The 27,997-nt window shown below is 43.0% G+C and overlaps 1 protein-coding gene across 2 annotated transcripts; it reads right to left on the minus strand.

Annotated features, from left to right (window-relative positions):
* Positions 1-157: 157 nt before the first annotated feature.
* Positions 158-27,882, minus strand: eprs1 (glutamyl-prolyl-tRNA synthetase 1). Of its 2 annotated transcripts, XM_072381024.1 has the most exons (35): positions 27,714-27,882; positions 26,342-26,426; positions 26,136-26,235; positions 25,901-26,057; positions 25,681-25,817; positions 24,340-24,434; positions 23,305-23,431; positions 22,966-23,158; positions 22,699-22,870; positions 21,197-21,430; positions 21,030-21,114; positions 20,837-20,896; positions 15,924-16,034; positions 15,068-15,204; positions 14,757-14,964; positions 14,553-14,665; positions 14,347-14,464; positions 13,751-13,924; positions 13,510-13,671; positions 13,010-13,216; positions 11,731-11,949; positions 11,399-11,629; positions 10,299-10,564; positions 8,145-8,196; positions 7,852-8,061; positions 7,599-7,671; positions 7,399-7,478; positions 7,186-7,287; positions 6,920-7,075; positions 6,591-6,788; positions 2,092-2,265; positions 1,837-1,997; positions 1,488-1,566; positions 1,341-1,405; positions 158-1,128 (listed from the first exon to the last, which is right to left on the minus strand). In XM_072381024.1, the coding sequence occupies exons 1-35, from the start codon at positions 27,754-27,756 to the stop codon at positions 978-980; spliced, it is 4,935 nt and encodes a 1,644-aa protein (XP_072237125.1). In that variant the 5' UTR covers positions 27,757-27,882; the 3' UTR covers positions 158-977. The 2 variants fall into 2 exon arrangements, with proteins under 2 accessions (XP_072237125.1, XP_072237126.1); XM_072381025.1 differs by lacking the exon at positions 13,010-13,216.
* Between the last annotated feature and the right edge of the window lie 115 nt (positions 27,883-27,997).

Here is a 27,997-nt window from a genome sequence, read left to right on the forward strand (position 1 = left end):
AGTGTCTCTCAATTCCGGTCCTCGAGCTGATCATTTGAATCAGTTGTGGTGGAGGAAGGAAACATCAAAAACAACAGGGCAGTGGGTCATGAGGACCGGAATTGAGAAACACTGCATTAGTCCAACACCAGGAACCAATAACCAACTCAAACAAGTAATTTTGACATTGAGATTACTTTATTATACACAGGCAGCAGAGTTTATTAGTGGGAGATAAGTGACAAGTGGCTACATCACTACTGACTTAACAACATACCCAGTTCATCACACTTGTTTCTGATGTGGCTCCAGGATATCAACATGAGTCACACAACCAGACTCCCAGCAGTGCTGACAAGGCTGTAAGAAATAAACTCCAACTGCAAGCCTGAGTACGCACAGAGTTCCTGAGACAGTTTGGCTGTAAGATAGAAACCGTTGGCCAGCAAAGAGTGCTTTTCCAGACAGTAAAAGACCAAAAGTAAACTTCTCAGGATATTCCTTTCATCAAAGTACTTATGAGTTTTGACAGATTTCAAAAGGCCAACACCCACTTAAATCATAAATTACCACCAAAACTGTTAAACTATCTTTATTTAGGACTCCAGCATATGACATATTAGATTTGTACAAACCTGCCTGACAGTTAGACATTTCCATCCCTTTGCTGCTTCTAGGCAGTAAGTACACTGCTGACATGGATGGCCTTAAAAGAGTAACCAGCTACTAAAAGGAGATAACAGATGGTAACAGAATTTTAACAGTAAACTATTGCGCTTGCCTCAATTTTCTTTTAAGGGCATTACATAAATGTTAACATGTAAAAAAAAAAAAAAATGAAAGAAAAGAAAAGCCTATTTCTTCCCAATTCTGAACCCCACGGGTCGTATACCACAGGTAGCTTAAAGACCCGCATGAGATCAGAATGGAAGTAAAAGGGTTAGAGGAGGTGGGAAAGCCCTTTTCTACAGAGATGTTCGTTCTGGTGGGGCAGGGTTTCAGTAGCTGCGTCCAAACAGAGTGTAGTACTGTGCAGGCTCCTTGCCGCTCACACACATCTGGCCAGCCTGCAGGGTCTTCAGGGGAGAGAAGGGAATGCAGAGGCTCTTGGCTCCCATGGACGGAGCTCCAGGCTCCAGGTCCTGGTCCCTACAGAAGGGGAAAAAAGGCACAACAATATGTTTAGAATAATTAATAAAATAATTAAAGTATAACCAGAAATCCTCACACATCTATTTGAAATGACAGTTAGAGCTGAGAGGCATATTTTATGGACACTAATCTCCTTTTTCCCTTTAAATGAGGTTAAGTGGGCTGCCTTTAGCTCCCCCAAAATGTCTCAACAGGTATGTTGGACGTACTTGGCAGTGGTTTTCTTGATCCAGTCCTCACATTCAATTCCTCCACAGAATGGGATCTGGACGATCTATGAAGCAGGGCAAATGTATCATTGATTATTTAGTCTGATGAGGACAGACAGTGCGGTGTGTGTGGATTGGTTTACTCACTTTTCCCTGGTCCAACTCTTTCTGGAACTGTTCCATTGTGTCTACAGCCACCATGTATGTCCTCAGGTCATCTGAAGCTCTGACAAACACACACATGAAAAAATTTAAGTTTTTGTGTCTGACAGCTAAGTTGTGATCAGCAGCTTAACAGCAGTGCAGCTATTTGACAGCAATGGCAGTGGAAACACTGGGTAATCTTAAACTCCTTTTGCACAAGCATGTAAAAAAAAAAAAAAAAAAAAAAAAAATCAGACTGATATGTAGCCATCATTTAGTAATTAATCTGATTGGCTAGCTTTTTAAAAAAAGCCCAGTCTCAATCAAGCATAAATGGAACCGTTTGTCTTACTTCTTGTACAAGCTGTTCTGGATGTCCTCCAACATGGCGACTAGCCTTTTCTCCACCTCTGCCTCTGGAATCGTCACCTTCGCCCCTGAATCTCTCCTCACTGCGACACACTGCTTCTGCTGCATGTCTTTGGGGCCCACCTCCAGACGGATAGGAACACCCTACATGAGAGACAAGCAAAAACAAAGATAAAGGTACAGATAGTGTTTGTTATTCTTGTAACTCATTGTTGGTCATTGAATTCCCTTTATGAACCTTTAGCTCCCAGTGGTTGAATTTCCATCCCGGGGAATAGTTGTCTCGGAAGTCTGTCTTCACCCTGATGCCTACATCCAGCAGCTTGCTCAGGTATTTGGAGCACTGGGCCAACAGCGCCTCCTTCTCCTGCTCTGGCAAGGATGCAGTAATCCCGCATGGGATGATGACAACCTGCGAAAAGGAAGAGAAATGTTAGGCACTTTGTTTTCAAAGTAAACACAAGAAACTTGTGCTACAAAAGAAAATAGACCAGACTCTGTGAATAATCCTTATAATCCCTTTATAGATCAGTGAGCAGTGCTGACCAACATGTCATTGGGGTCATCAGGTGGGAACCTCCTTTCATCAGTGTTTCGTCTGGTTGGGCCCACGACACCTCCAGGAGGGTAGACAGTGATCACTGGCTCCCCAGAATCACTCCCCTAATGCCAGCCATCACTGCTCCTCACACCACAACAACCATCTTTTTTTCTACAACCACAAGCTACCCCAGCCTCTCACCAACTGCACACCAGTCATAGCGGGGTGGGGATACTAACCCTGGTTCGGGTAGGGGGTAAAAATAGAAGAGGAAAAGATAAGTAGAGATGGGATTCAAACTGGTTCGGGGAGGGGGTAATGAAAGCCTAGAGGGTGCCAGAGGTGGAGCCAGGACAAGACACACTAGCAGATTCAGCAGACAAATTCACCTAAACAGTCCTAAATCACTAAAAATGCCAGCAAAAACAAGGCCATACAGGCCAATTTATCTAAAATGGCTGTCTGGTTTCAAAAGGCTCACGTGGGCCACACCCTCCACTTAAATATATCCTGGATTTCTTCCTTGCTTCTTCCAAGAGTCCGTTTACCCTAAATGCTCCCCCTGCTGGTCCCCCAGCTACTATTGCTTCTTCTAATCCAAATCCACTAACTGGACTTTACCGCCTCATCTGACACTTCCCTAACTATTTTCCTCACGCTCTGTCCACTTACACCCAACTCCCTCAACAATGAGACAACAGACTTTGCAACAGATCCTCCACATCCTACTTCCACTGGACATATCCTAACTTTCCATCCTCGCTGCTCTGCTTCTGCCCCCAACTCCACATACCTAAGCTTTTTCCTTTCATATGCTTCAGGCCTTAGAGTTGTGGAGGCTATTTCCTGGGGAACAACAAGCTTATTTCCTAAATCTACCTGCATCTCTCAATCACAAGCATCCTCCAAGCTGCCTTGCCTCCTTATTGTCTTATTAACTTTCTCCCCCTCTTGAACAAACTGAATTGCCACTCTCTTCACCTTAGACCCTCCTAAATTCACCTGCCTCCGTTTATCTTCAATACCTGCAGCTAAGCTTCTTAATACTTGGTTATGTCGCCACATATACCGGCCTTGTGACAGACTAACCTTACAACCTGACAAAATGTGCCTTAGAGTTGCAGTACCTGAACATAACGGGTCTCCATTTACCCAGAGTTTTAGGTTCTGGGGAGTTGGCAATACATCATATGTTGCCCCTATCAAAAATCTTATTCTTCTTTCCTCCATACTCCACAGCTCCTTCCAACTAAGCTTTTTCTTCTCTACATCTTCCCAATTCAACCACTGTCCCTGCTTAGCCTGAGCCACTGCCTTTGTACCCCTTAACATTTCCTCCTGTCTACGAACCTGCTCAACAACGAGCTTTCTCCTCTCCTTGGGACCTGCTCTATTCCACACTGATTTGCCTGGGCCAAGCCCCAAGCCTCCCCGGCCTATTTGAACATTACCCACAATCTCTGTATGTCTAAGAGTTGCTTCTGCCTCCTGAGCTGCCATTCTTGGATTCCATTTCTTCCCCTTGGTTGGGTTTGGAACCACCTTACTAACTACCACATCTTTACTTCCACCTAATAGGAGCTCTGTCCTAACTTTAGTACATTTAAACTCCTCTACTAGACTAGATACTGCGAGCTGGAGTATGCCTTTCCCATACAGCGCCACAGTACTTAAGCATCTAGGAACACCTAACCACTTCCTAATATAAAAGCTAACTAATCTTTCCATTTTTTCTGCAACAGATAATGGAATCTCATACACAGACAATGGCCACATTAACCTAGGAAACAATCCAAACTGCAGACACCACAGCTTCAACTTTCCTGGAAGGCCTGATTCATCTCTTCTATCCAGTCCCTTAGCAACATCTTTCCCAAACTACACTGCCTGCTCTCCATAATTTAAGTCTGCCTGGTACTACCAAACTAAACTCTTTACTGCCTTTTCCCTAATTATTGGAATTTTTTGTTCATCTATTACAAACTTTCTATCAAAACTTTCTATTTAGGTTTCATTTTCACACCACCCAACTTTAGATTTTTATTAAGTCTCAAGTCTTCTCCTCATACATCGCACTGTTGTAATCACCAACGTTATATCATCCATGTAGGCCCTAATTGGTGTAAGGCATATGCCATCCTGACGTCTCTCTCCACCTACAACCCACTTGGAAGCTCTAATAATTATCTCCATCGCCATTGTAAATGCTAATGGGAAATCGTACACCCTGGCATAATGCCTATTTCTAGCCTCTGCCAACCTGCTGTGAAACCAGCTGTACTTAGGCACAGTCAAATATCTTGGAAATATGCTCTTATTAAGTTAACAATGACTACAGGCACTCTAAAATAATCAAATCCTTTCCAAATAAGGCTGTGTGGCACTGAACCAAATGTATTTACTAAATTCAGAAACATAACTTGCAAGACTTTTTTTCTCAATCTTGGCTGTCTGAATCTGATGCCAAATCATGCTAAACACCCTGTGAAACCTGATATTCCTGCCTTCTGCACAATAGTATCTATTCCTTTCTAAAGAACTAGCTAATCTCTGTGCAACTACACGAAAGAGGACTTTCTCCTTTGGAATAAGAACGCCTCCTGCCCTACGCCATGCTCTAGGAATAAACTGTTTCTCCCAAACTATTCTTAATTGCCTCCACAAAAACTTTTCGATATCAGGTGCACTTTTATAAACCCGGTAGGGGACTCCATTTGGCCCTGGGGCTGATAAAGCCTTTGCACATCTGACTACCTCCTCTTTCCACCTAGGTGGTCTAATCTTATGAGCTATCTCTACTAATGGTGGCATGTCAAGTGGAAGGTCTACTACTCTACACTGCTCAAGATCTGAATATGTATTTCTTAGATACTCTCCCACCTCTGTCTTTGTTGCCTTAACCTGCCCTCTCTTTTCCTGGTTAAACAACCCTTTAACAAACTTGAACGGGTCCCTGTAAATGCAGTCCTTACATATTCTATCTTCTTTCTCTTTTTCCTAAGATATTCAGCCCTTCTGAATATTGCTAGTCTGGTTCATTCCCTCCTTCTCTTCCTCTGTAGCTCTTTTCCACTGCTTTCTTAAGTTTCTTCTTTCCTTAACCAATTTCTCCATTTCTCTTTGCCATCTAGACTTAACTAAATGTACTCTTTCAAACCTCTTTATATCTTGCACCGCAAATCTTTCTACACCATAGGAGTAAGTTATATCTCCCATCTTCTCTAGCCTTTCATTTGCATTTCCTCCTAGCCTACTTAATATTATTGACAAATCTTTATTGACTGCCTCCCATTCTTTGTTGCTATTTGCCCTAGGCCACTTAACTCTAGCTTTCTGCTACATATTTCTCTCTCCAACTGGTCTATTCACCTCAGTATCAGCTGCATCCCGTCTTAGAACCTCCTCCTCCATAGCTGTGTTATTGGACTGTGGTTTTCTACCTCCCGCTGGACTTCATCCGATTGACTTCTTAAAAAGTACTGATCGATGCGGCCACATTGCCCTTCTTTTACCACACATCTCTTTCTTCCCTCATGCATTTTAAGGCCTCTAACTGATGTTACTTTCTGCCAGCCACAAGGACAAACCTGGAGCTCATTTCCCTTTAGTCTACCACTTTTATTTTCTCCAGCTACGCTCTCTTTGCTCTGAGAACTATTCTGCCCAGCTCTAACCCTAGAGAATAGGTCCATGCCCCTATGCTTCACTGAGTCACATCTCCAACTCATAGTCATGTTCGTTCCAGTGTCAGTTGCCCTTAGTCTGCCCGTGAGTCATCTTCCGCCCCTGCTCTCGCTGACCCTAGGGGTATTCTCCTTAGTTTAGTTGTAGCTTATGCTGGTTGTAACAAGGCTGCTAGGCCTCACTACTGCTACCATGGATTGCTAACCCATGGTAGCACCTTTGGGGTCTTTGCCTCTTGTCTTTCCAATCTGTCACATGGTCTTTCCCTTGTTATCAGCTGCCCTATTCACAGCAGTCACTAGCTAGGCTAGATTTGAATTCAAAGTAAACACAAGAAAATGGACCAGACTCAGTGAATAATCCCTATAATCCCTATATAGACCAGTGAGCGGTGCTATACTTGAGCAGATCCTCTGTACCCAGTGGGTACATCAATGCATCTTTGTCAGTTAGAAAAGTCTAAATGTCCCTGAATGCTTTGTGCTGCTTTCCTAACTGGTGTGTGACTGTACCTGCAAACAGGCCACCTTCGGTGGGAGCACGAGTCCCATGTTGTCTCCGTGGACCATGGTGAGGACCCCGATTGTCCTGGTTGTGATGCCCCAGGAGTTCTGAAAAGCCAGCTGCTTCTCGCCTGGCCTCTTAGGATCCTCAAACACGATCTCAAACATCCTGGAGAAGTTTTGGCCCAGATGGTGGGATGTAGCACCCTGCAGAGACCATATTGAAAGGTCGATTACAAGATATCATAAAAGTTTTAATTCGCAATTTGCTTTTCTAATTAGTTCAAACTTGCCTACTTAAGTGTATTCTCATCAAGGGAGTAAACCCAATGTATTACCTGAATGGCTCGGCCGCTGGCAGAGATGTATGCCTCCACCGTAGTGGTGTAATCTCCACCTGCAAACTTTTCCTTCTCCGTCTTCCTTCCCTTCACCACGGGGATGGCCATCAGCTCTTCATACACCCTGGCATATAAATCCAAGATCTGCAGCACCTACATATGTGGAACAAAAAAGGGCAGCTCAGTTACAGTTTTGCCTTTTGTTAAACGTGGTGGACGAAGACAGACTTGTTGGTCTCCAGCTGCATTGACAGGTCTGTTACCTCCTCAGCTGCCTCTTCTTTTGTGGCAAACGCTGTGTGTCCCTCCTGCCACAGAAACTCTCTTGTCCTCAGGAAGGGCTGAGGGTGTTTGAACTCCCATCTCTACAAGCAAGCACGTGGGAGAAAGTTAAGGAATGAAAGACTGTCGCACCAGAAATCTTGTAATTATCAAGAACAGATGAGGGAGTATGGCAGGATTTTTTGATCACTAACCACAACGTTACACCACTGGTTGAGTTTGATTGGCAGGTCTCTGTGGGACTGGACCCATTTAGCGTACGCTGGATACATTACTGAAGTCAACGAAAATAACCGATTCAGTAAAGATGCATCAGCAGCTTCAGTTAAAAACAAGGTAAAAATTTCAGGACTCCATTATAAATCAGACTCCAACAAAGAACTGCTGTTCACACCTGTCTCGCTGGTGGGTCTGACAGCAATGGGCTCTGCCAGTTCAGTCTTTCCTGAACGAGTCACCCAGGCAACCTGAAATAGGAGACACCCACATCAATAACGAGTACATTAGCCACAATCTCTGCTTCGTTTTTATCCTTGGCTTCTACTGTTATTCAGATCTTTGATTGAATTTACCTGAAATTTGCAGATTTATTCACTTTTTTTTCATATTAAACTTAGATGACAGCATTAAAAAAGGGTGCCATTTACCTCTGGAGCAAAGTCTGCAATGTGGGACTTCTCCTTCTCCAAGGCAGCCTGAGAGACGAACATGGGGAAGTAGCAGTTCTCCACACCCAGTTTCTTAATTTCCCGGTCAAAGAAGTCTTTAATAGCCTCCCAGATGGAGTATGCCCAGGGACGCAGCACATAGCAGCCGCTTACGTCATAGTACTCTATCATCTCTGCTTTAGTGATGACCTGAGGGGTAAGAAGATACATTTTAGACAGGCTGTACTTTTAAAATAATTTCAGAGGATGGTATCTGAGTGAAGAAAAGTCACCTGAGAGTACCAGTCAGCCAGATTCTCCTCTTTCTTGGCCTCCAAGCCCAACCTGAGAAGAGACAAGAGAAAAACTAGCATGAAACAAACCTTGGACGAAATGTCCTTTATTAAAAATTACAAGTACAGTTAATTTCAAGAATTAATGTGAACAATAATTTCACTTCAGGGGCAATTCATATTTAAGGCATCACAGTTTTCTTTCTCAAGTCAAAATCTTATTTTCTTATTCAAGGCCACGGTGACAATGGGAAACTAAAACACTACGGGTGTGTCTGGTCATGCCTGATTAGTTTGTGCATTCTTCAGAAATATGAATGCACCTCCCAGTCCAACCAATAATGCCACTCAAAGCAAGTTAGATTTTTGCAGCAAACAGCCGAGTCGCAACAAAAACAAACAAAAAAATCTATATGCAACCCTTTTTAGGTACTATATGATTAAAAAATGTTGTGTCTGAGGAACAAAAGTTATTTTCTGTACTTTTCACATCTTACATCAAAATCTTAACATCTAAAAACCCTAGTGTGTAGAAGGGCATGACCATTTATAGGATGCTGATTAGCCAAAAACTCCATGAGAGTCTACAACTGTAGCCTGTGGCTCTGTGAGCCCGTGCCATGCTAAGATTTTCACACTGACAATGCCGCTACATGAACACCTGGTAGGCACAACATATTCCACATTCAGCACCTTTGTTTACTGTGTTAGCATGCTGATATTTGTATACAATACAGTACAAACAAGCTAAACTTAGCTTATTATGTTAGCATGCTAAGATTCGCCAATTAGCACAAATAACAATGCTAACAAGCCAATATGAGGCAGGCAAAGTATACAGCACATTCAACATCTTAGTTTATTGTGTTAGCATCCTTACTTGTGCTAATTAGCACTAAGAAGAGAGCACTAATTCGGATGTCAACTTGTGTGTTGAGCAAATTCAAGTATTGAAACAAGTGAAAGTTTAATCTGCAGGTGGCACAACAGGAAAAGTCAGTTCCAAGAATTATAGGTTTAATCTCCTTGGCTGTGTGGTATAATTCCCCTTGTTCACTCTCCCATTCATCTATTTAACTGAGATTTCCGACTCATTAATGCCATAAGTACTTTTCTGTGGGCTGATATAATGGCTGATGGCCTTAAACATAGCATGTCACACCGTGCACAGGGAGTGATTTTGGACACAGATTCTGAAAATGTGCACCAAAACAATCCATCCAGTGTTTGTCAAATCCTTTCACTACAAACCAATGCTGCCAACAGAAGAAAGTCTTTCATTCTGTGAGCATATGCCATACCATGGCTGAATTAATAAACAAACAATTAGTAGTTTATTACTACGGCAAAGCCATAGTTTTCATGGCTGACAGCAGACAACAAGCATGAATGATGCAGAGGAAAACCACAACTGTACAGACTCACCATATCTCACCATACAAAAACTGTCTTCAGTCATTACACCACAGGGTTGTGCTTAGAGACGATTCATCTTCTGTGACCAAATAAAAATTCCCAAGTACCAACATGTCTGTCTCACTGCTCTAGAGTAAGGTACTAAGACTGTTAGGACAGCAGTCCTGCTAAATCCCACATCAATCGACTGCTAGTGTCCCTATGTTGATCATTAAAGTCTTTTGACTAACATAAAAAATAAATTTAAAAAATGCATCTCACTTCAACTATAGCATCTTTCAAACAAAAGTTTGAGAAAGTGAATCAGTGTACAGGCTTTTTATTTACTCAACATTCCAACTTCCCATTTCCAGTACATTTCAGCTAACTTTTAAGACAACCAACCATTAATGCCATGACATTATTCAACATCTGTTCATTTGCAGCACAATTTCCTTCAGACACAAAGATTCTTCCCTTCACTAAAGTCAGACACAAATATTTAACTGGATACAGGTTAATGTTTTAAAATAGATGATGTAGTAAATGGATAAAGTTGCACTTGATGATGCAAAAAGGAAAATAGCATTTTGTTCCTCAATATCACTAAAATGATGTTCACATGATTTCAGGTATCATTTTACCTGAGATCAAACAACTCTCCAGTATTAAGTCGAATTTCATACAAAACTAGCTGGTAATGTAAAGCAAAGTTAGATCACTGGTGGAAGTATCCTTCACCTCTCTCCAGTCTCTCACCGTGTCTGTTTCTTGGGGCCTTGACCCTCTCCTGAGCCTCCTGCTCCTCCTGATGACTCCTTACCCTGACCTGCCTTGTCTCCTTTACCCTTCTTCCCCCCTCCTCCTCCCCCCTGTTTCTCAGACTTGTTCTCCCTCTCCTTGCGGTTTTTGTCTTCTCCACCAGTGGTTCCAGCAGCAGTCACCGGTTTGTAGTCCTCTCCAGTGAGAGACTTGTACTTGCTCTTCATCTCCAGAAGTGACTTCACGGCTTGGTCCACCTGGTCCTGGTATAGGACAACATCAAGGTAATAAACTGATGTCAACGTGCAGACCTGCACTGACAGTAGTACCAGGTCTTAGGGGTGGGCGATACGGCAAAAATATCATATCACGATTTTTAAAAAATCAAATTTAACGATTTTGAGTTTATCACAATCTTAAATTGAAAAACAGACAATTTAGTCCAAAGAACCTTTCTTAACAGATTTTATTTTAGATAGTCACAGTTTTGCCTGCATGTGCAAACAATGTAAAGTTTAAGGTAAAAAACAACAACAGTCTAATAAAGTGTACTCTTGCAAAAGTAGTAACAGAAAGTAAAATATCAATCAAAGAAATTACTGACAGTCATTTAAACAGGAGTTATTTATCAAAACACTAAATAGCTTATTGAAGCTATCTCAGTATTCTGTTTGGGATGCTTCCTCTTCAAGTGATTGAACAGGTTCGTCGTGTTGCATTACATTTGCTTGTGCTTGATCAGTTGCGGAAAATCCAAACCAATTCCATATAATGGAGGTGGAATTCTTTTTTAGTGACCAGCTCCTCCTTTTGACTTTCAGCCATGGCTCTCCACACGGCTACCGCTACACACAAACAAGGAGGCGGGAAAGAAAGCGCGTCACTGCCCCTAATTCACTATGATTGGTCGGTCAGGTTGACGTAGAACTGCAATTTAAAGAATGTGCCCTAGACGATCCCACGATCTCTGCAGTTTGACAGATCGTGTTCATGTAGTAATCCTTCACAATCTAATATCGTCATATCGCCCACCCCTACCGGGTCTACTCTCACTCTCTTGGAAATACCTACAAAATGGTTTGTGATCGCTCCCTTACCTTAGGGGCCTTCTCTGCCTTCAGCTTCCTCACCAGCTCTCCCTGCTGGGCCACCTGTGAGAAAAGCTCCTGGGTCTGTGGAGAAGAGTTGGATTGGGTGGAAGCAGACGTGGCCTGGGTCTGCGCAGGGCTCGCTGGGGCTTGTGACCCAGGCTTGTAATCCTGTCCAGTCTGCTGTTTGTATTCTGCCTTTAGAGCCAAGAGCTGCTTCACCGCAGCATCTACCTGATCCTGACAAACAGCAAGACGAGACATACTTTGTTAAAGCAGCACCAACTGCTGGAGGACTACTGGATTAAGTTATTAAGACTGGATAATCAGGTAAATCTTACTTTAGGGGCTTTTTCAGACTTCAGTTTCCTGACCACCTCTCCCTGTTCAGCAACCCTGTCATAGAGGCCAGTGGCAGATGAGGCGGGGCGGGGGCTGTTCTGGACCGGGGCAGGGGCCTTCTGAGCTGGAGCAGCTCCAGGCTTGTACTCCTGGCCTGTGACCTGTTTATACTCTGCCTTCAGGGCAAGCAGCTGCTTCACCGCCGCATCGGTCTGGTCCTGGAGAAGCATGTACATGTAAATTGCAACACAATTCATTTATATTTTTTTTAGAATCATGGCCTGTGTCCACATTTCAGTTTTCTCTGACAGAAACCTGCTGCCGGGGTACTGAGAAGAACCATCCGACAGGGTTTCACCAACACTACTTTACGTTTCTAAACAAACAGTTTTAAGTGGGACTCCTTTCAGGGGGTTTAGTAGTCCCAGATCACAACTTTCTTTCTTTTTAACCACACAGTTTCAGTCTTATCGCACTCGCATCATTATTGTCATCAGCATCTACGGTCTGACCGAGTGACACCATTATTTGCTTGGACAAAACAAAGAAGGCTGTGATAACATTAGCACTTTTTTTCTTAAAAGGTCAGAAATTCTCCAACTTTGTTCATTCAAAGTGTCAGCATAAAAAATAAAAAATAAAAGATTCAGCAGCAACCTTCTATCTTTCAGAATTAGTACCGTGTCAATATTTCCCCTGAGGGAATTAAACTAACTGCAGATATGGAAGTTGCCTCTAATCTGGTGTTGAATTATAACCCTGATCCCAGAATCCCCTTGGACTGGCCCCGCTTGGTTGTCCATAATGTGGCTGTGGGCCAACTAGCATGTCAAGCTAATTTGTTTTGGTGTTTTTAACGAAATTCTTGTTATAACTTACAAATCAGGGCCAAGAAATAAAGAATACCAAACAAAGAAATAAATGAAGAGTTTTAGATAAGCATCTATTATGCTGTAAATATTACAAATGCCAGAACTAGTTTTCAAGCCATTTTAACTGAAATGACGAACAGTTTTCATGTGAAACTCAAATTTCAAATTCAAATTCTGACAGAAATAATAAATAATTAACTGTCCAATGCCAGTTTAGGAGCAGCACCATGAGTGGTATTGTGGAAGAGAGCCACAGTTCCCCCCATAGTTCCACATTAAGGCTGCGATTTGACAGCTCACTGCTTCTCATCTCATCTCTGAAGTATGTTTATCTGTCACTGTAAATAAGATCATAGTTAGTTTATAACAGGCCAACGCAAATCTCCGCAATATTGCATCTGAATACCTTGGGGGCTTTTCCAGACTTCAGTTTCCTGACGACCTCTCCCTGATGGGCGACGCGCTCATACAGGCCCGAGGAAGAGGAGGCAGGGGAGGCCACAGGGGACGGAGCTGAGGAGGTGACCGTGCCTGGTTTGTAATCCTGACCTGTGAGCTTTTTAAACTCCACCTTCAGAGCGAGGAGCTGCTTCACTGCAGCGTCGATCTGGTCCTGGCACCATTAACAAACTCATTTATAGCTGTGGCTATTTGGGATTGAATCTGACTGCCATGCAAATGGAGTAAAGAGAAGAACGGCGGCTGGACAAGTGACGTTGGACACGAGCAGGAGGCGACGACACAAATGACTTTTGATGCAAGAATTCACTGGACAACAAATGAGGACAAACGACGGGACAAATGGAGGTTATATCATAAAGAAAAAAAAAGGAAACGACTTAGGACTCGAGCGGCGGTTACACAAACAGATGTGGACGTGACCATGGACGGGAAAGTGTCCCTTACCTTGGGTGCCTGCTCGGCTTTCAGTTTCCTGACCAGCTCGCCCTGCTGGGACACGCGGGTGTATGGACAGGAGGCGGGGTCTGCAGCCGGAGCGGCCGGTGTGGGGGTGGGAGGAGCCATGCCTGGTTTGTAATCTACACCAGTCTGCTGCTTAAACTGTGCCTGTGGAGTAAATGAGGATGAGGCTGCTTGTCATTTTAACACAACAGTAAATGTCTTCATCTTATTTAGCTCAACTTACCTTCAGAGACAGCAGCTGCTGAACTGCCTTGTCCACTTCCTCTTTAGGAGCTTTGGCAGCTTTTACCTGGCGAACAGCTTCGCCTTGTGCTACAATGCTCGAGAACAGGTCGGTTGCCGAGGTTGGCGCAGGGGCTGGGGCAGAGGTTGAGGGGGCTTTGGTAGTGGTGGCAGGCTAAGAGGACAGAGAAGAAGAGCAAGTAAAGCACTGGTTGCAGTTTATCTGTGGAGTCTAAGAGAGAAGGGCAGGATTTTCTAAGTATCTTTTTGGGCCAATTTCCCAGTTATAATCAATATTTCCTCAGTGTCTTTAAATCTGGGATTGAGAGCCATGAGGACAATGCCTTTGCATTACCGATTACTACTGCTGAGGCCTCATGTTTTTCAGAAATTAGATCTTGTATCCAAAACTAGAGAATACTTTGACCAAAAACAATCCCATGCACACTTGTGGCAAACTGACTTGAAGTTAATAGCAGCTGTCTGGCTTAAAGTTGGACAACTTCCCACTGGGTGCTACAGTTGGATTATTCAGATAACTTGCATACAGGTAAAACTGAGGATAAGGATACTTTTGCTCTTCCCAGAAACACTCACTGTGTTGCTGGGGGCCTGGCTCTTGCTTTTATCCTTGGATCCAGCAGTTGGCATCTCCTTGGTGTGACCATCAGGAATGTAGATGAGGACACAAGGACTCTCCTTACAGCTGTTCGGACTACAGACACAAACAAGGATATTTGATACAGAGGCAGCAAAACGAATAAGAACCGAGGACATTTGGACGTTTTTTAAAAACTTTTTACCTGACTGGCTCGTAGGACTCGTCACAGATGTAGAAGCCCCGCCTCTGGAGCTGGATGATGTCACCTTTCTTTAGGTTCTTCAGACAGGGATCTCCAAGCATCTTCTCCTCTAACTGAGAGCAAGAAAGTCAAGAGTTGACATTTTGAAGATAAAAGTGGAGAATTTCACACCCACATGCTGCACGCGCAGCACTTAGAGGTCACCTTGCTGTTTTTATTAATGTACTCTTTAAAGTCGTCGTCTTTGGTGATGACGGCTTTAGAAATGAGCGGCTGGTAGTTGACGCAGATGGCGGGCAGCAGGGGGGCGCTGTTGGTGTCAGCCAGCCATGTGATCTTTGTTGTCTTCTTGTAGTCTTTGTTGTCCAGGTTGAGGCGAGCCTCCAGGGACACAACCTTCCCATCAGCCCCCCTGAGCGGTGAGGAAAGGTGAGGATGTGAACAGATGAGAGGGCATGTCTCAACACTGCGAGAAGCTCAACAATATGGCTCAGACGAACAGTGACTGAGCTTACTTGTTGATCTTGGTGATGATGAGGTTCCCCCAGTTGATGAAAGTGACCACCTCCCCCTCTGAGAAAGTCTCAGCATCGGCTCCTTCAATCATAACTCGCGGCCCATACCAAATCTCCTTCATTCCCACCTCTGGGTTCTGGATAGACATAGATAAAACAGTGATGTTTCTAACTATCACTGAACCGCATCATACGGTTCAGTGATACAGACACGACTTCACACAGGTTCATCCAAGATGAGCAGCATCACTTTTTAAGCTCTGCAGAGCTTAAAAAGACCATTCCACTGCCTTTGCACCATAAATCCACTCAATCCTGCGTTCTCTCACATATGTAACAAACAACGATTTACTTATTCATAAGACCGATGCTGCAGCTTTTAGACATCAGGCTAGATTTGTTTTTTCCCCTGAATGCACAGGCATAAAACATAGGCAGTGCCACATTAAATGCTAAAGGTGGTCCAACAGAACATTTGAGTCTGTGACTTGTTTCTCTTTTGACTGGATGCTGGTACATCTGCTACGATTAAGAGTTGTTTCTCTGAGAAAAGTGTGTGTGGTGGTGGGCAAACGTTTTCCAGCCAAAAGAATAAGGAGATAAATGTGTAACAAAGTGTAGCTAACAAAAGAGCTCAAATGAAGAAAAACAATCTGTGAAACTAACCATGATCATGACGGAAAGCTCGTGGCAGAGAGCAGAGTTACAGCGGAGACTTCTGAACTACTCAAGAGTAATTTGCTCCAATGTGTCTGAACCTTGTGTCATTTGTGCCCAACAGCTTTAACTGGTATAACATGTTTGATATATAAAATATTACAAAAATCAGACAAAGTAGGAAAAAACTGCAGCTGACCTTAGGATGTTTGGCCACTTCTTTCATCTCCTCTGTCGCCTCTGGGACAGAAACTGGAACCACGTAGGAGCTGGACAGAGCCGTGTACCTGGGAGCTACTGGGTCGATGACCTAGCAAAGCAACATAGAAAAAGAAACGCGCACACAGGTCAGTCAGAGAAATGGTGGAGTAGCACTTAATACAACTTCTGAGTAATGGAAAGACAAAGCAGGAACTCAAAGGTTTCTTTGAAAACAAAACCAAACAAAAACCTGTCCAATGTCAGCCCAAATTAGAAAGTAGCAAATGAAGAAGGAAAGGCACACGAGGAGAAAGACGAAGCTGATCTCATGAGTGAATCGGGTCGGGCACAAGCTCAAATCTGATGCTTAGTCAGTCACCATCCACTTCTACTATTTTACCAGCCGGACTGAGCATGAATTGATGGTGAAATGATCAAAAATGGGTAAACGTCAACCAACCAGGCAAAATGAAAACAACTGGTTGTTCAAGAAAATCTGCAAACCTCTTCGTCTTCCAGTGAAACTAGAGCTGCATTTTGACCCGGCAGCACCTGGAGCTTTAACACCGAGTTCTACAGAACAATGTAGCGTAAATAAACGAGGTCAGCGCGGTGATGTCAGGACGGCTGTGCTGACATCACTGCTGTGCTGCAGAGCAGTCAAACCAGGAAGCTTGCTTCCACACAACTGACTCAAAGTTTCATTTCTACAGGTTGCAGGTGTCTATATTTGTGCCCAAGACCGTAATCACTGTTCCACATTTAGAGATTAACGTCATCACTCTGATTCATTCACTGCTTACTTTTTCCCATTAGAGCTCCGCCTCTTTATTCATTGTCTTGATTGTCATGAGTGGCTGAAATTGTTTGTTTGTTTTGTTTTTCCCAAACAATAACAGTGAAGTTAACAGATTTTACAAACTATTGTAGATACCAATATCAGAGACTGAAGCTGACCAATGAGAAATGTTCAGCGCTCTGAGCCCTGCTCTGAAGGTTCCAGGTGACCTCAGAAGTACAATTCTCCAACTAGAGCCATTTGTTTGGGGGGCGAGTTCCAATCTGATATTCAAAGCTTTTGATGCCATTCAAACCAGGACATTCAAGGCATTTCAACAGTGATCATTACCACCTCATTAAACCTGTAATTCACTTTCATTTTGGACACTGATCTTTTAAAACGGTTTTAACTTCTGCTGGCGGTTACAGAGCAGCACAAACAAGTCCATAATGGGTTATACGAACATCCTGACTAAATGATCATTTTCTGTGGAGAACATCTAGACAGGAGCCCTTCAACACGGATCTGTGAGAACGTCTTCAAAATGAACAAGAATGAACAAATGAGAAAAAAAAAAGCTTCACAAAAGCTAATGACAAAGCATGAGGGTAAAAAAAATTTAAAAAATCTCCCGTTTCATTGTAAATATTAATATAGTTTGTAATGATAACAATCGAGACTCTTTAACATGCCCAGTATCACACTGGACAGCATTCTTTGGATGAAATTTCCGATCCGGGCCATAAAGAATCTAACCTGACACTGGCTCACTGTGCAAACCTAATTCATTCATTCTTCTTCACATTCCTCTCTGAATCTGCTTGGCTGGTAAAATAGTACAGGTGGACTTTTAGGTACTGTAAGCCAGCGCGTGGCAAAAGCAGGGTGGGTGAGAATGGGTAAGATGAGGAGGAGTAGGAGTAGGAGGAGGAGTACCTTCAGACAGCTAACTGGCAGCTTGGAAACAGAAGAGTGAGATGCTGTTTAATGTCAGATACAAGGAGGGAGGGACAGAGAGAGAAGACAGAGGTACAGACACATTTACAAAGAATGGACCGTTCACTTAAACTTCTGCACGTCTTACACCTTCCTGATTTTGTTTCTTTTGTCACAACCTCTGACCAACCCCCACTTCGTGCCGCTTCCTCTTATCTGAAAAATCACTAAAATCTGTGTCTTTTATTTTTCATTCGCAAAGCAAACCAGCAAGACTAAGGAAAGTTCCTGCTGTGACCACAGATACCAGCATGTTTAAATCATTCTACACAACCAGAACGCTGCTTGTGGACACGTGAGGAGAAGCAGAAGTGGAAAGTGAAATCATATTAAGCATAAGAGGAAAAACACATCAAATCAGGGCAAAGTCTGACCAACTGTGTCAGACCAAAATAAACCACCTCTCAGCTTCAGATGCTAGCACCTGCTCCACTTCTAAAACACAGCTGCCTCATTTTTTACTGTCGCTATAAAAGACAAGGGTACAGATTCAGAGGAATAGCCTGGCTTTGCTATGATGCTGACAAAGAAAATGATTCCAAGTAGGAACCATCCACAAATAGTCGATTTCTTCACAGTCACTACAGTTAAATGAACAAGTGAGTCGAACTACAGTCACAGCTCCGACTGGCCATACCACTGGACCAGCGTCCACACGCGCAGGTGTGGAATCGAGTTCAACACTGTGGCGCCCTGGACTGCGTGGGAAAGTATTCAAGGAATTCTGCTGCTTCTAACCTTTCCTGTGGGAGGTCAGCGGACGTGCAAATATGGCTGAATTCACTGCACAGATGTTGCAAAGCGCAAGTCTGAGAGTCGACATGCAAAACCTCAGTGAGTTAGTTCAGTTTTGAAAAGCTCGATTTTGTATGGCTTTAATCGGCCTAACATGTTAGGCCGACTGAGAGAAGCTCGACAGAAGCTTTTATTCATGTACCCGACCAAAAAGTGGACTTTATTCATTTATCTTTGCAATTACTTTTGTGTAAACCTCTTTTATAAGTCAAATTCATACTGAAACTGAATCTTTTCAATCGATATTGAATCGAAAAAAGAAAACACACTAGATCACAACCTTCTGATACCCGGACCTAATTTTAAAAGGCAGGTTTTGTTCTGAGAGAACACAAAAAAAATGGGTTTTTGTCCTAGTTTCATGTAAACATACTTAATATTTACAATATTTCAATGAAAAGCAGCTTTGTTGGTCTTTCATTGTTTCTGGGTAAAGAATGAATAACTGAGATCTTGAACTGTCGGCAACAGAAGTTTAAGAGATTTACTGTGTTTGCCGGTTGCTCGGCACTACTTCATAACTATTTCCGGTGGAGGTTAAAGTGAAGTCCTTGAAGTTCAAACAAAGCCATCTTTTATTTGCATTTTAATACATCTTGCACTTGGAAAAGTCTGTCAATTAGTATTCAGGGTTTTCAGAAACAGGTGTCGTTTCCAGTTCCAGATTAAACAATGCAAATAACAAAATGTAATATTGATGAAGAACGCTGGCTAACACATTTAAACATCCAGCAACTATAAATATCACCACGATAACATGAAGGGCTTTTTAGTGGCAAAACACTGTCTGAAGAGGGCAGGGAGGAGTGGGTTAGCTGTACATGCATATGAAGCCTCTTCTAAAAACTGTTAGCATTACATAGGTAGTTAACCACCTGCTATGTATCCACCTGACTGTCAGTAGCATAACGTGGACTTGTAAATAAAACTGGACTGAGCATGTGTCTCTCTACACAACCAGAACTGATAGTTTCTACCCGACTCTGGGATGGAGCAGCGAGTGCCAGCAAGGAAAACCACACGGTGGAAGCAACACTGATGTCCAGACAGTCAAAAATGGAGACAACAAAACACAAACAGATGTTTGTGGGATGAAATGAGGCAACAGGCTTGGTTTCTGAGCAGTTAGTAGGAAACAATGATAGGGATGAGAGTGGAGTAATGAGGCAGAGGAGAGGCGTTGGAAGCATGTGATAATATGACGAGAGCTAAGCAGATAGAAGCCATGCTAGCGGTGACGCCCACGGACATTTCCTGAGCCTGCATGGAATACGGACTCTAACCTGTCAGGTCATGCTATGTTCATTCATTATGTACACTACATTCCTGTCTGCTTACAGTTAATGGCTGTATTTGAGTAATCCTTACTCTTCAATTGCATAAAAACAAGGTTCCACTATAAACCCTTACCCATCAAAAGGCTAGCTTAGATACAAGCTAATCTTATCTTAGCTCATCAGAATGGCTCTACAGAGCCATTGGCAGCCCTTTGAGGCTGTGCTGCAGTTGAGAACCCTCGTGTTAAGGAGGCATAATACTGAACGTGGTCACTAACTAAGTTTATTTCTGGCAAATATTTCAGTCTGGACAAAACTGGAGGACTGACAGACTGACACAAAGTAGCGTATACTCACACCTGTAGTGAGTAGAGCCAAAACTAAGAAATATAAAACTGTAACTGTATCATGTCCAATAAACTTATGACATTTAGATTCTAAGATCCTGTATAAGAAGTACAAATCGAGCCAATTCAAAGGTTTTATGTATCAGGATGTAATTAAAAAAATTTAATTAAATAAATAAAAGATCAGGTGTAAAAATTAGGCAAATAAAATGTCAAATGAACAACAATGTGTAACACACAACCCTGGCAGACTGTGCAATGCTCAGAGAAATTGAAAATAAAAGAGCTACATCTCCCCTCCTACCAACTGTCCCGCACGGTGGTGGAGGGCTGATTTGGGCTTGTTTTGAAGCAAGGACCTGGGCACCCTGCAGTCACTGAGTTCACCATGAACTCCTCTTTTTAATGTGTTGTTGTTCATCTGAACCCTATTTTTACCTAATTTAAGACCTGGTAAGGAGCAGGTGATTTTTTATTTTTATTATGTTCTGTAAAACTCGTTAAACTAAGTAAGAACTGACAGGCTTTACATATCAGGGTGCATTTGCTTTGAAACAGGACTCTGTCTACCATGGTAGTAAATTAAGCCAATAAACACATTTTCTGTATTTATTTGTGCTGCTGCAGCAAAGCTGAATGGTCTTCAAACAAAGGTTATGATTAAAATTACTGCATTTACTGCGTTCAGGCCATGAAACTTTATTTCAAATTGTACCTTCTTATTAAATGCCCAGATCTTGTCCCACTCCATGTTCACCACTGACCTAGAGCCACCCTAAACACAGGAACAACACAAAAACAAAAATATGTCAGCTTCGGCACAGTGTTTGGCATCCTGTTACGTTTCATGAGTGTTTTCTTTCTTACATGTGAAACAGAAAGCCTGTTGATTAATTGTAGAGACGTACCTGAGCTGCAATGAACTGTTTCAGACCATCCACGGTCATTCCCCTGCGCAGGACTCCTCTAACAGTCGGGAAGCGAGGGTCATCCCTGGAAGACGAGATGACATGAAGTTTAAGGGAAATAGAGATAAAAAGAAAAAGCCCATGTCTTAACATTACACGAGACATACCATCCATCGACGAATCCTTGGTCAACAAACCAGGTGAGCTTCCTCTTTGACAGCACTGTGTTGTTAAGGTTGAGCCTGGCGTACTCCCAGATGTAGGGCTTCCTGATACGCAGAGCACTGATGATCCAGTAGAATTGCTCGTCTCGATCGTGGTACTCAGTGGTCCTAAGAGCATGGGTAACACCCTCCAAACTGTCCACGATGGGGCAGGCGAAGTCGTATGTGGGGTACACTCTGGAAGAAATGGGAAAGCCATTAGATGCGTTACAGTAACCGTCAAAGTCACATCTTAACCGCCATGTGAATAACATGCGCAGTTACCCTAACTGAAGCAGGGGGTTTGTGAAATCTATATCCCTTGGTTAGATTTCTCTAAAAGAACAATATTCTCTTTGCCTTGCATGCAACTAGGAGGCAAAGCAAACCCACCGCATGATGCTGCCATTACCATGCTTCGCTATAGGACGTTTTTGCTGTTCGCCAGTTTTGAGTTCTGCCCAAAAACCTTTGGCTGAGTCACTTAACCTATGAACTCATAAGAACCCAGACACATTTTTCCTTTAAGAATAATTTACACAATGTAAAACAGACTAAACAAACCACATGGATCACATTTCTGGGAAATAAAAAAGGCCTCTATTTCCAAACGCTGGGAACACTAAAAGCTTTCTGTTATCTTTAGAATGCCATCCTCTATATATGTCATTGTCACTCTGATGTTGTGGAAAACATAGTCCAACAAATAACAATAATAAGTGAAAAGCATTAATAGGGACCCAAGGCGGGTTAGGGTTAGCGATCCAGCAGCAAGATCACAAGGTTCCTTCAGGGCAGACACACAATGTATGTGAATCACAATTCCCAGCTGACACATCTAGCTGAATTAATGTGATAACATGATTAGTTCAGCTGAAAGTAGCCTGAATACAAAGCCTGCCACCTCAACTTACGACTTAAGGCCAAACACATAATGTTCTTTATGCTTCTGATCAGATTTTACTCTGACTAGAAGTGGTCTTGCACATTTCAGCCACTCTGAAGCTTCTTTCAGGATGTCAGACTGTTGTCTTTTATTCTTTATGTGCCGCGTTGGCTTCTTTTTACAATATACAGTAAGATGGCACACTGATGTTGTGGCTGTCCACGAACTCATGCCAGAAGCAGATCCCACCAACTTGGACTGACGCTGGCATTGGTAGTTAGTCATTTCAGCAGGGGGGGGACTTCACGTTGGAAGCTTGGCGTTACAGCAAAGCGGTTAAAGTAGTCTCCAGCCTGCAGCTGACCTTTTTCACACACCTGAGGAATGACTACACTGGTGAGCTCCGGTCCAAGAACTTATCAGTCAACTCTTTGCTGTGTTGTACTAAAGTCTGTAAATAATGTGGTTTCTACGCTACATGTCAGCACAGATTTATACCCACTTATCAGATCACTTGTGTATTTAAACACAGTCTAAGAATCTCTGTGGACCCTCCCCATGATTCACTAAAGTCAAGTACTTGTAGGCGGTTCCAGTGCGGGGGTGGGGGGCGTTTTTGCAGCGGTAGAGGGTCGGGTCTCTCATGCAGCCGTTGTTGGAGTTCATGTCGATCTTGGCTCTCATGCAGCACGTCTGACCGTACGCTGTCCCGGCTTTCATCTCCGCCCACTTCTTCATGTTCTGCTCCACGGCTACAGAAAAGAGGGAGAAGATGAACGTTAATCTGCATGCTGTACGGCCTCAGAATCCACTGAGTAGCAATGGCTGTGGGTCTCCACATGCGTACTGTTGTTTCTGCATTCGGACTCAACGCGCTGCTCCCTCTCCTGCTTCATCTGCTCGGGAGGGGTGTCGTCGATGTAGGCTTTGCCCTCAGAGAGCAGCTGCTCTGCCATTTTCATGATGATTGGAAAATGGTCACTTGTGTAGGTGAACTGGTCCGGATGAATCTGAAGCATGGCGACATCTTCCAGAATCACCTGAGGTGAAGGACAGATATGTAGATCAACCTTTGGGTTCGTTTGTTTTTCTTTTATTCATGTCAACACAGCTCTTTTTACTCTGTAAAATATGATATGACTGATTGCCCATGTTTTCATCTACTCCGTTACCATGGAAATCTCACCTTCTCAAAGTCCTCCTTTTCCTTTTCAGGGTTTGTGTCGTCGAAGCGCATGATGAGTTTGCCTTTAAACGTGACCTGGTAGTGCTGGTTGAGGAGGGCAGCCTTGGCGTGACCGATGTGCAGATATCTGCTCACACAGAGACAACAAAACCAGTTAAACTATGACTTTATAACTTAACTACCGTAAATTCCGGACTATAAAGCGCACCTGAATATAAGCCGTACCCTCTAATTTTAAAAAGAAAATCCATTTTGGACTTGTATAGGAAGCACCGGATTATAAGCCGCGGGTGTCCACATTGTAATATGAGACATTTACCCAGAAAGCTGTTACACGTGAGAACTTTTAAACTTTTAATTAAATGCATATGGCAACATAAACAAATACATACTGCAAATGCTTTTTTTCCAGAACCGTGCCTGTAACACCGATGGTTTTAACTTAAATACTTATCGGTAACGCACAAATACTTTTTTTTTCCGAACAGTGCCTGTAACACAAAAAACACAAAACAGCAGCCGACCAGGAAAAGTCATTGATCGCCTTCTTCATCTTCCTCCTGTGCACTAAAACCATCAAAGTGCTCTTCTTCAGTGTCCAAACTGAACAGCCTCAGAACTTCATCACTCGCTTCAGTCTCTTCGTGGTCGCTCTCACAATCTCATCTCAGATCGATCGGCTTTCATTTAAAATCTGCATCTTATGCATTTTATCATTTGTTTTCCATGTTGAGGGTGAGTACAAATGACCCATTTACAATAATATAGTAGCGTTAGTGTGTTTGATTTCTCATACAATTTCATTGGACCACTGAACTATTTATTTATTTTATTGGTCTAATGATACAAGGCAAAATGTTTTTGGCGGCATGAAAAAAAAAAGAAAAAAAAAACATTAGCCGCAGCGTAATATAAGCCGCGGTGCTCAAAACCTGGGAAAAAAGTAGCGGCTTATCGTCCGGAATTTACTGTATATCAGTTCAAAAAATTACTTGCAAAATTGGAACTTCCTCTAAACGCGATGTCAAGCCTTACCCACTGGCTTCGGGAGGGAATCGAACCACCACCTTGCCCACCTCAGCTCCTGGAAGTTCCACAAACTTCCCAACATCCTGCTTCTTCTCATCTGACTACAGAACAAACACACACACATATATATATATATATATATCTCAGGACATCACATGTCGGGACTAAGTAAAGGATAAATTTCCTGGTCCTTACCAGATCTGAGGTAAATACTACCTAAAATGAATAACTCATGTTACACTGTGTCATTATTTACTGAAAAATGACTGAGCCAAAATGAAGAAGCAGAGTTTGAAAAACGAAGCACACGTTATGATTCAGCTTATAGAAACACTTTTAACTGCACTAACTGGAAGCATTTCTTTTCTGTATGATGTTTTCAGTCTCTCACGTTGCTGTGAAGAAAGTTCGGTCCTCTCGTCTTTATAACACTGCTTCAGTTCATTGAGTTTGCGGGCATTTGGTTATGAACAGCTCAGTCCAGGTCCCACCAGAGCATTACAATCAGGCTGAGGTCTTTATTCTGACTGGGTCATTGCAACACCTTGATTCTTTTCTTTTCCAGACATTCTGTTGTAGATTTGCTGCTGTGTTTGGGATCATCCTCCTGCTGATGAGCCAGTTTAAGCCAAGCTTCAGCTGTCAGACAGATGGCCTCACATTTGACTGCTTTCTCCTGCAACCCTTCCAAACAAGCCTCACTTGTTCAGTCTTTTTCTAATCATGCTGTCATGGACTTCAACATTTACCATGCTAACTGAAGCCTGTAGAGTCTGAGATGTAGCTCTTGTGTTTTTTGCAGTTTCTCTGAAAAAGAACACGGTCTGACCTAGGGATGAAATGACAGCGACATCTACTCATGAGACGATTGCCAACTGTCCTGAATGTTTTCCACTTGTAAATAATCGTTCTTACTGTAGAATGATGGACTCCAAATATTGCAAAAATGGTCTTATTAGGTTTCCCAGATTGATGGGAAGCAGCTGCTTCTCTAAGATCATTGCTGATGTCTTTCTTCCTTGACATTGTGTTGACACACAGCTGAATGCTGCAGACCAGTAACATGACAAAGCTTCTGCTCACACCGGCTGGTCATCAATTAATCGAATACATTGATTAGCAACGCCTGGCTGCTACTGACCCTCTTATTTTCTGTGGAAGCAGTAACAGCTTTTTTGCTAAGTTTTCTTAAATATATGATGGCACAAAGTAATATGTTTTTTTAGGATTTATTTACCCAATTCTAAGACCTGGTAAAGACCGGAAGAATCTTTTTTAAACCACACCCAAAACTCAAAGCATGTGTACTTTCTTTTTTACATGAATTTTAACTGAAATAAAACTTACATTTGATTTGTTCATTGGAGCCTTCTTACTGGTGTACTTGTTGCCCACAGCAGAGAAAGGAACCTGCGAGCTCAGGAAATAGAACCAGCGGCTGACGTGGGGGAAAGATTTGCCTTGGCTTGGCCATTCACTGTGACCTACGCAGAAACGAAGCAAAAACTTATACTAAGCCGATAGAGGAAAAAAAGGAAAAGACAGGTGCATCCTGGTTGTGACTTACCTTTGAGGGCTGCCCACACGGACAGGTCGGCCAGGGTGAGGGCGTGTCCAACCAGGAAGGTCCGCAGGGAGAGAGCCTTGTCCAGCTCACCCAGAGCTCCTGTCAGACAGGGCTGATCACACAGACGCCGAGCGCTGAACTCTAGCCATTGGTCCACCTAAAGAGACAGTCTCAAATGAAAATCATAACGTCTAAGCCGCTGCATAACACCTCAAACACGAGCAAATGCACACACCTCAGTTTGCTCCATCATGTTGGCTCCGTAGAGGCCGAGAGCAGGAGCCACTCGGGCCAGGTAGCGACAGATGGAGTTAGCATCGTTGAACTGGATTGAACTGAAGGAAGAAAAGTGTGCAAAGACTGAGACATCCTGCATGTTCATGTGTAAAAAAATTTTTGTTTTACAGAATGTCATTTTTGCTTAATCATCAAATGACCTACTCTGAGATGTGAAGCCTGGTGTCTTTGCCTTCCTCCACTGACACCTGTACAGAGCTCTTCACATGCTCTGCAGCTAAAATCGCCCCTGCAGAACCAAGGACAAAATAGTGTTTGCATCATTTTTCCTGTTACAGAGCAAGAGTCGCACAAAAACGGCTCAGAACTAAGTGAGCAAGGACGTGCTCAAAAAACGGCAGGCTGGAATATCTTCATGTTTGCCAACCGGTTGAACTGGTGCTGTGGGGCAAAGCATGCACACTGCGGTGATTCCATTAAGTTGGCTTTGTCAACTACATCTGGAGCTCCTTTCACATGTTGTACAATACAAGTTTATCTCTATAGAACACAACATAAATGTTTTAAGGTCAACGCAACCACAGGGCGAAACATTTCACTTGCCAATAAAAGGCGGAGGTGCCAATCAAACGAAACAGATACCAGGGTTCATACAGAGAAATATGCACTCCCCATCCCGTGTTCCACGTTTCAGGCTGCTTGCATCAGCCTGTTATGTTCAGTACGAACACAAGGGGGCGCGGTTTTAGCCACAATCCAGGCTAGTCATTAAATGAGCCAACATAAGTACAAAAAAATTTATAACATCGTGCGGAATGCCCTTCCAAAACGTTGAATACGACTAAACTGTAACAATGTGTCGGCTCCTTCACACGTCTTAACATCACGTGGCATTGCAAGTCAAAAAGCCGCACGGCCAAGCTGAGCTAACCAGGGTTAGCTTAGTGACAGCCAATTCCCATTGACAGTACTCGCTGTGTCATTTTCAAGTTCAAGAAGACTTTTTCGTGGAATAAATCAAAGTCATATGGGTCTCACAGCGAAAATCTAAGTGTACTGTGGAAGGTGGCGGCTGCTTTTGAAAAGGACGTTCTCACAACCTGCACACATGTTGTGGTTTTGAGGGTGCCACGACTACACGCTAGCGAGCTCTCGGCATGTAACACGCTGAGTGTAACATTCATCATGAGTAACATTAGATAACTTCAGCAGCCAGCTCTGTCTCGTAGGAACATAGCGACCAAACAGTTTAACTCCACATGTGGGTCAAGTCAAAGTCGTTGCTACTGAGAAATGCTTAGTCTATGATCAAGACATTTTTCAGAATTTAAAAAAGCAGCTATAATTGTATAAATTGCTATAAATGTAATTGTGTTGTATTCGTGTGTGTACAATTACAAGACAATCATAACGGCAGGTTCAATACTTTAATTTCGGGAGGCGGTAACTCCTTTTCATTTGTTATGATGACACATGCTAACAGATAAAGCAGCCGGGGTGCTGTCACAGGCGGCGTGCATTGACAGTGGCTCATTGAGGCAGTAGTGTCGGTTATTGAGTGCAGGCTGCCACTCACCTAAAGGCGGATTGCTTGTGTTGATGGTCAGGTTTAACGCCATAGTACCAAATCCTTCTTCAACTCAGTTGACAGAGTCTTTACGCTGATTAAAATTGATTGTGTGAAGTGAACCTACATGCAAGACAACTCTCCGTACAGCACCACAGCGACCACTCCACAGTCAAAGAACAAAGTATTTGTTGCTACGACGGATAAACAACTGCATAGATGGGTCACAGCGCCACCTAGAGGACGGGAGTATAAACCTAGAAATCTGTGGAGCACCTCTTATATGCTTTCTT

This window comes from Leuresthes tenuis, unplaced genomic scaffold (genome assembly GCF_036924035.1).
Source record: "Leuresthes tenuis unplaced genomic scaffold, fLeuTen1.0.hap1 SCAF_2, whole genome shotgun sequence".
NCBI classification, from domain to species: domain Eukaryota; kingdom Metazoa; phylum Chordata; class Actinopteri; order Atheriniformes; family Atherinopsidae; genus Leuresthes; species Leuresthes tenuis.

Excerpts from the sequence above, each read along its gene's own strand:
- eprs1 (XM_072381024.1), bottom strand. The coding sequence starts at position 27,756 with ATGGCGTTAAACCTGACCATCAACACAAGCAATCCGCCTTTAG. Across the intron at positions 13,672-13,750 it reads AGCAGCTGCTGTCTCTGAAG|GCACAGTTTAAGCAGCAGAC; the intron begins GTAAGTTGAGCT and ends TTTACTCCACAG. Across the intron at positions 1,129-1,340 it reads ATCAAGAAAACCACTGCCAA|GGACCAGGACCTGGAGCCTG; the intron begins GTACGTCCAACA and ends CCCCTTCTGTAG.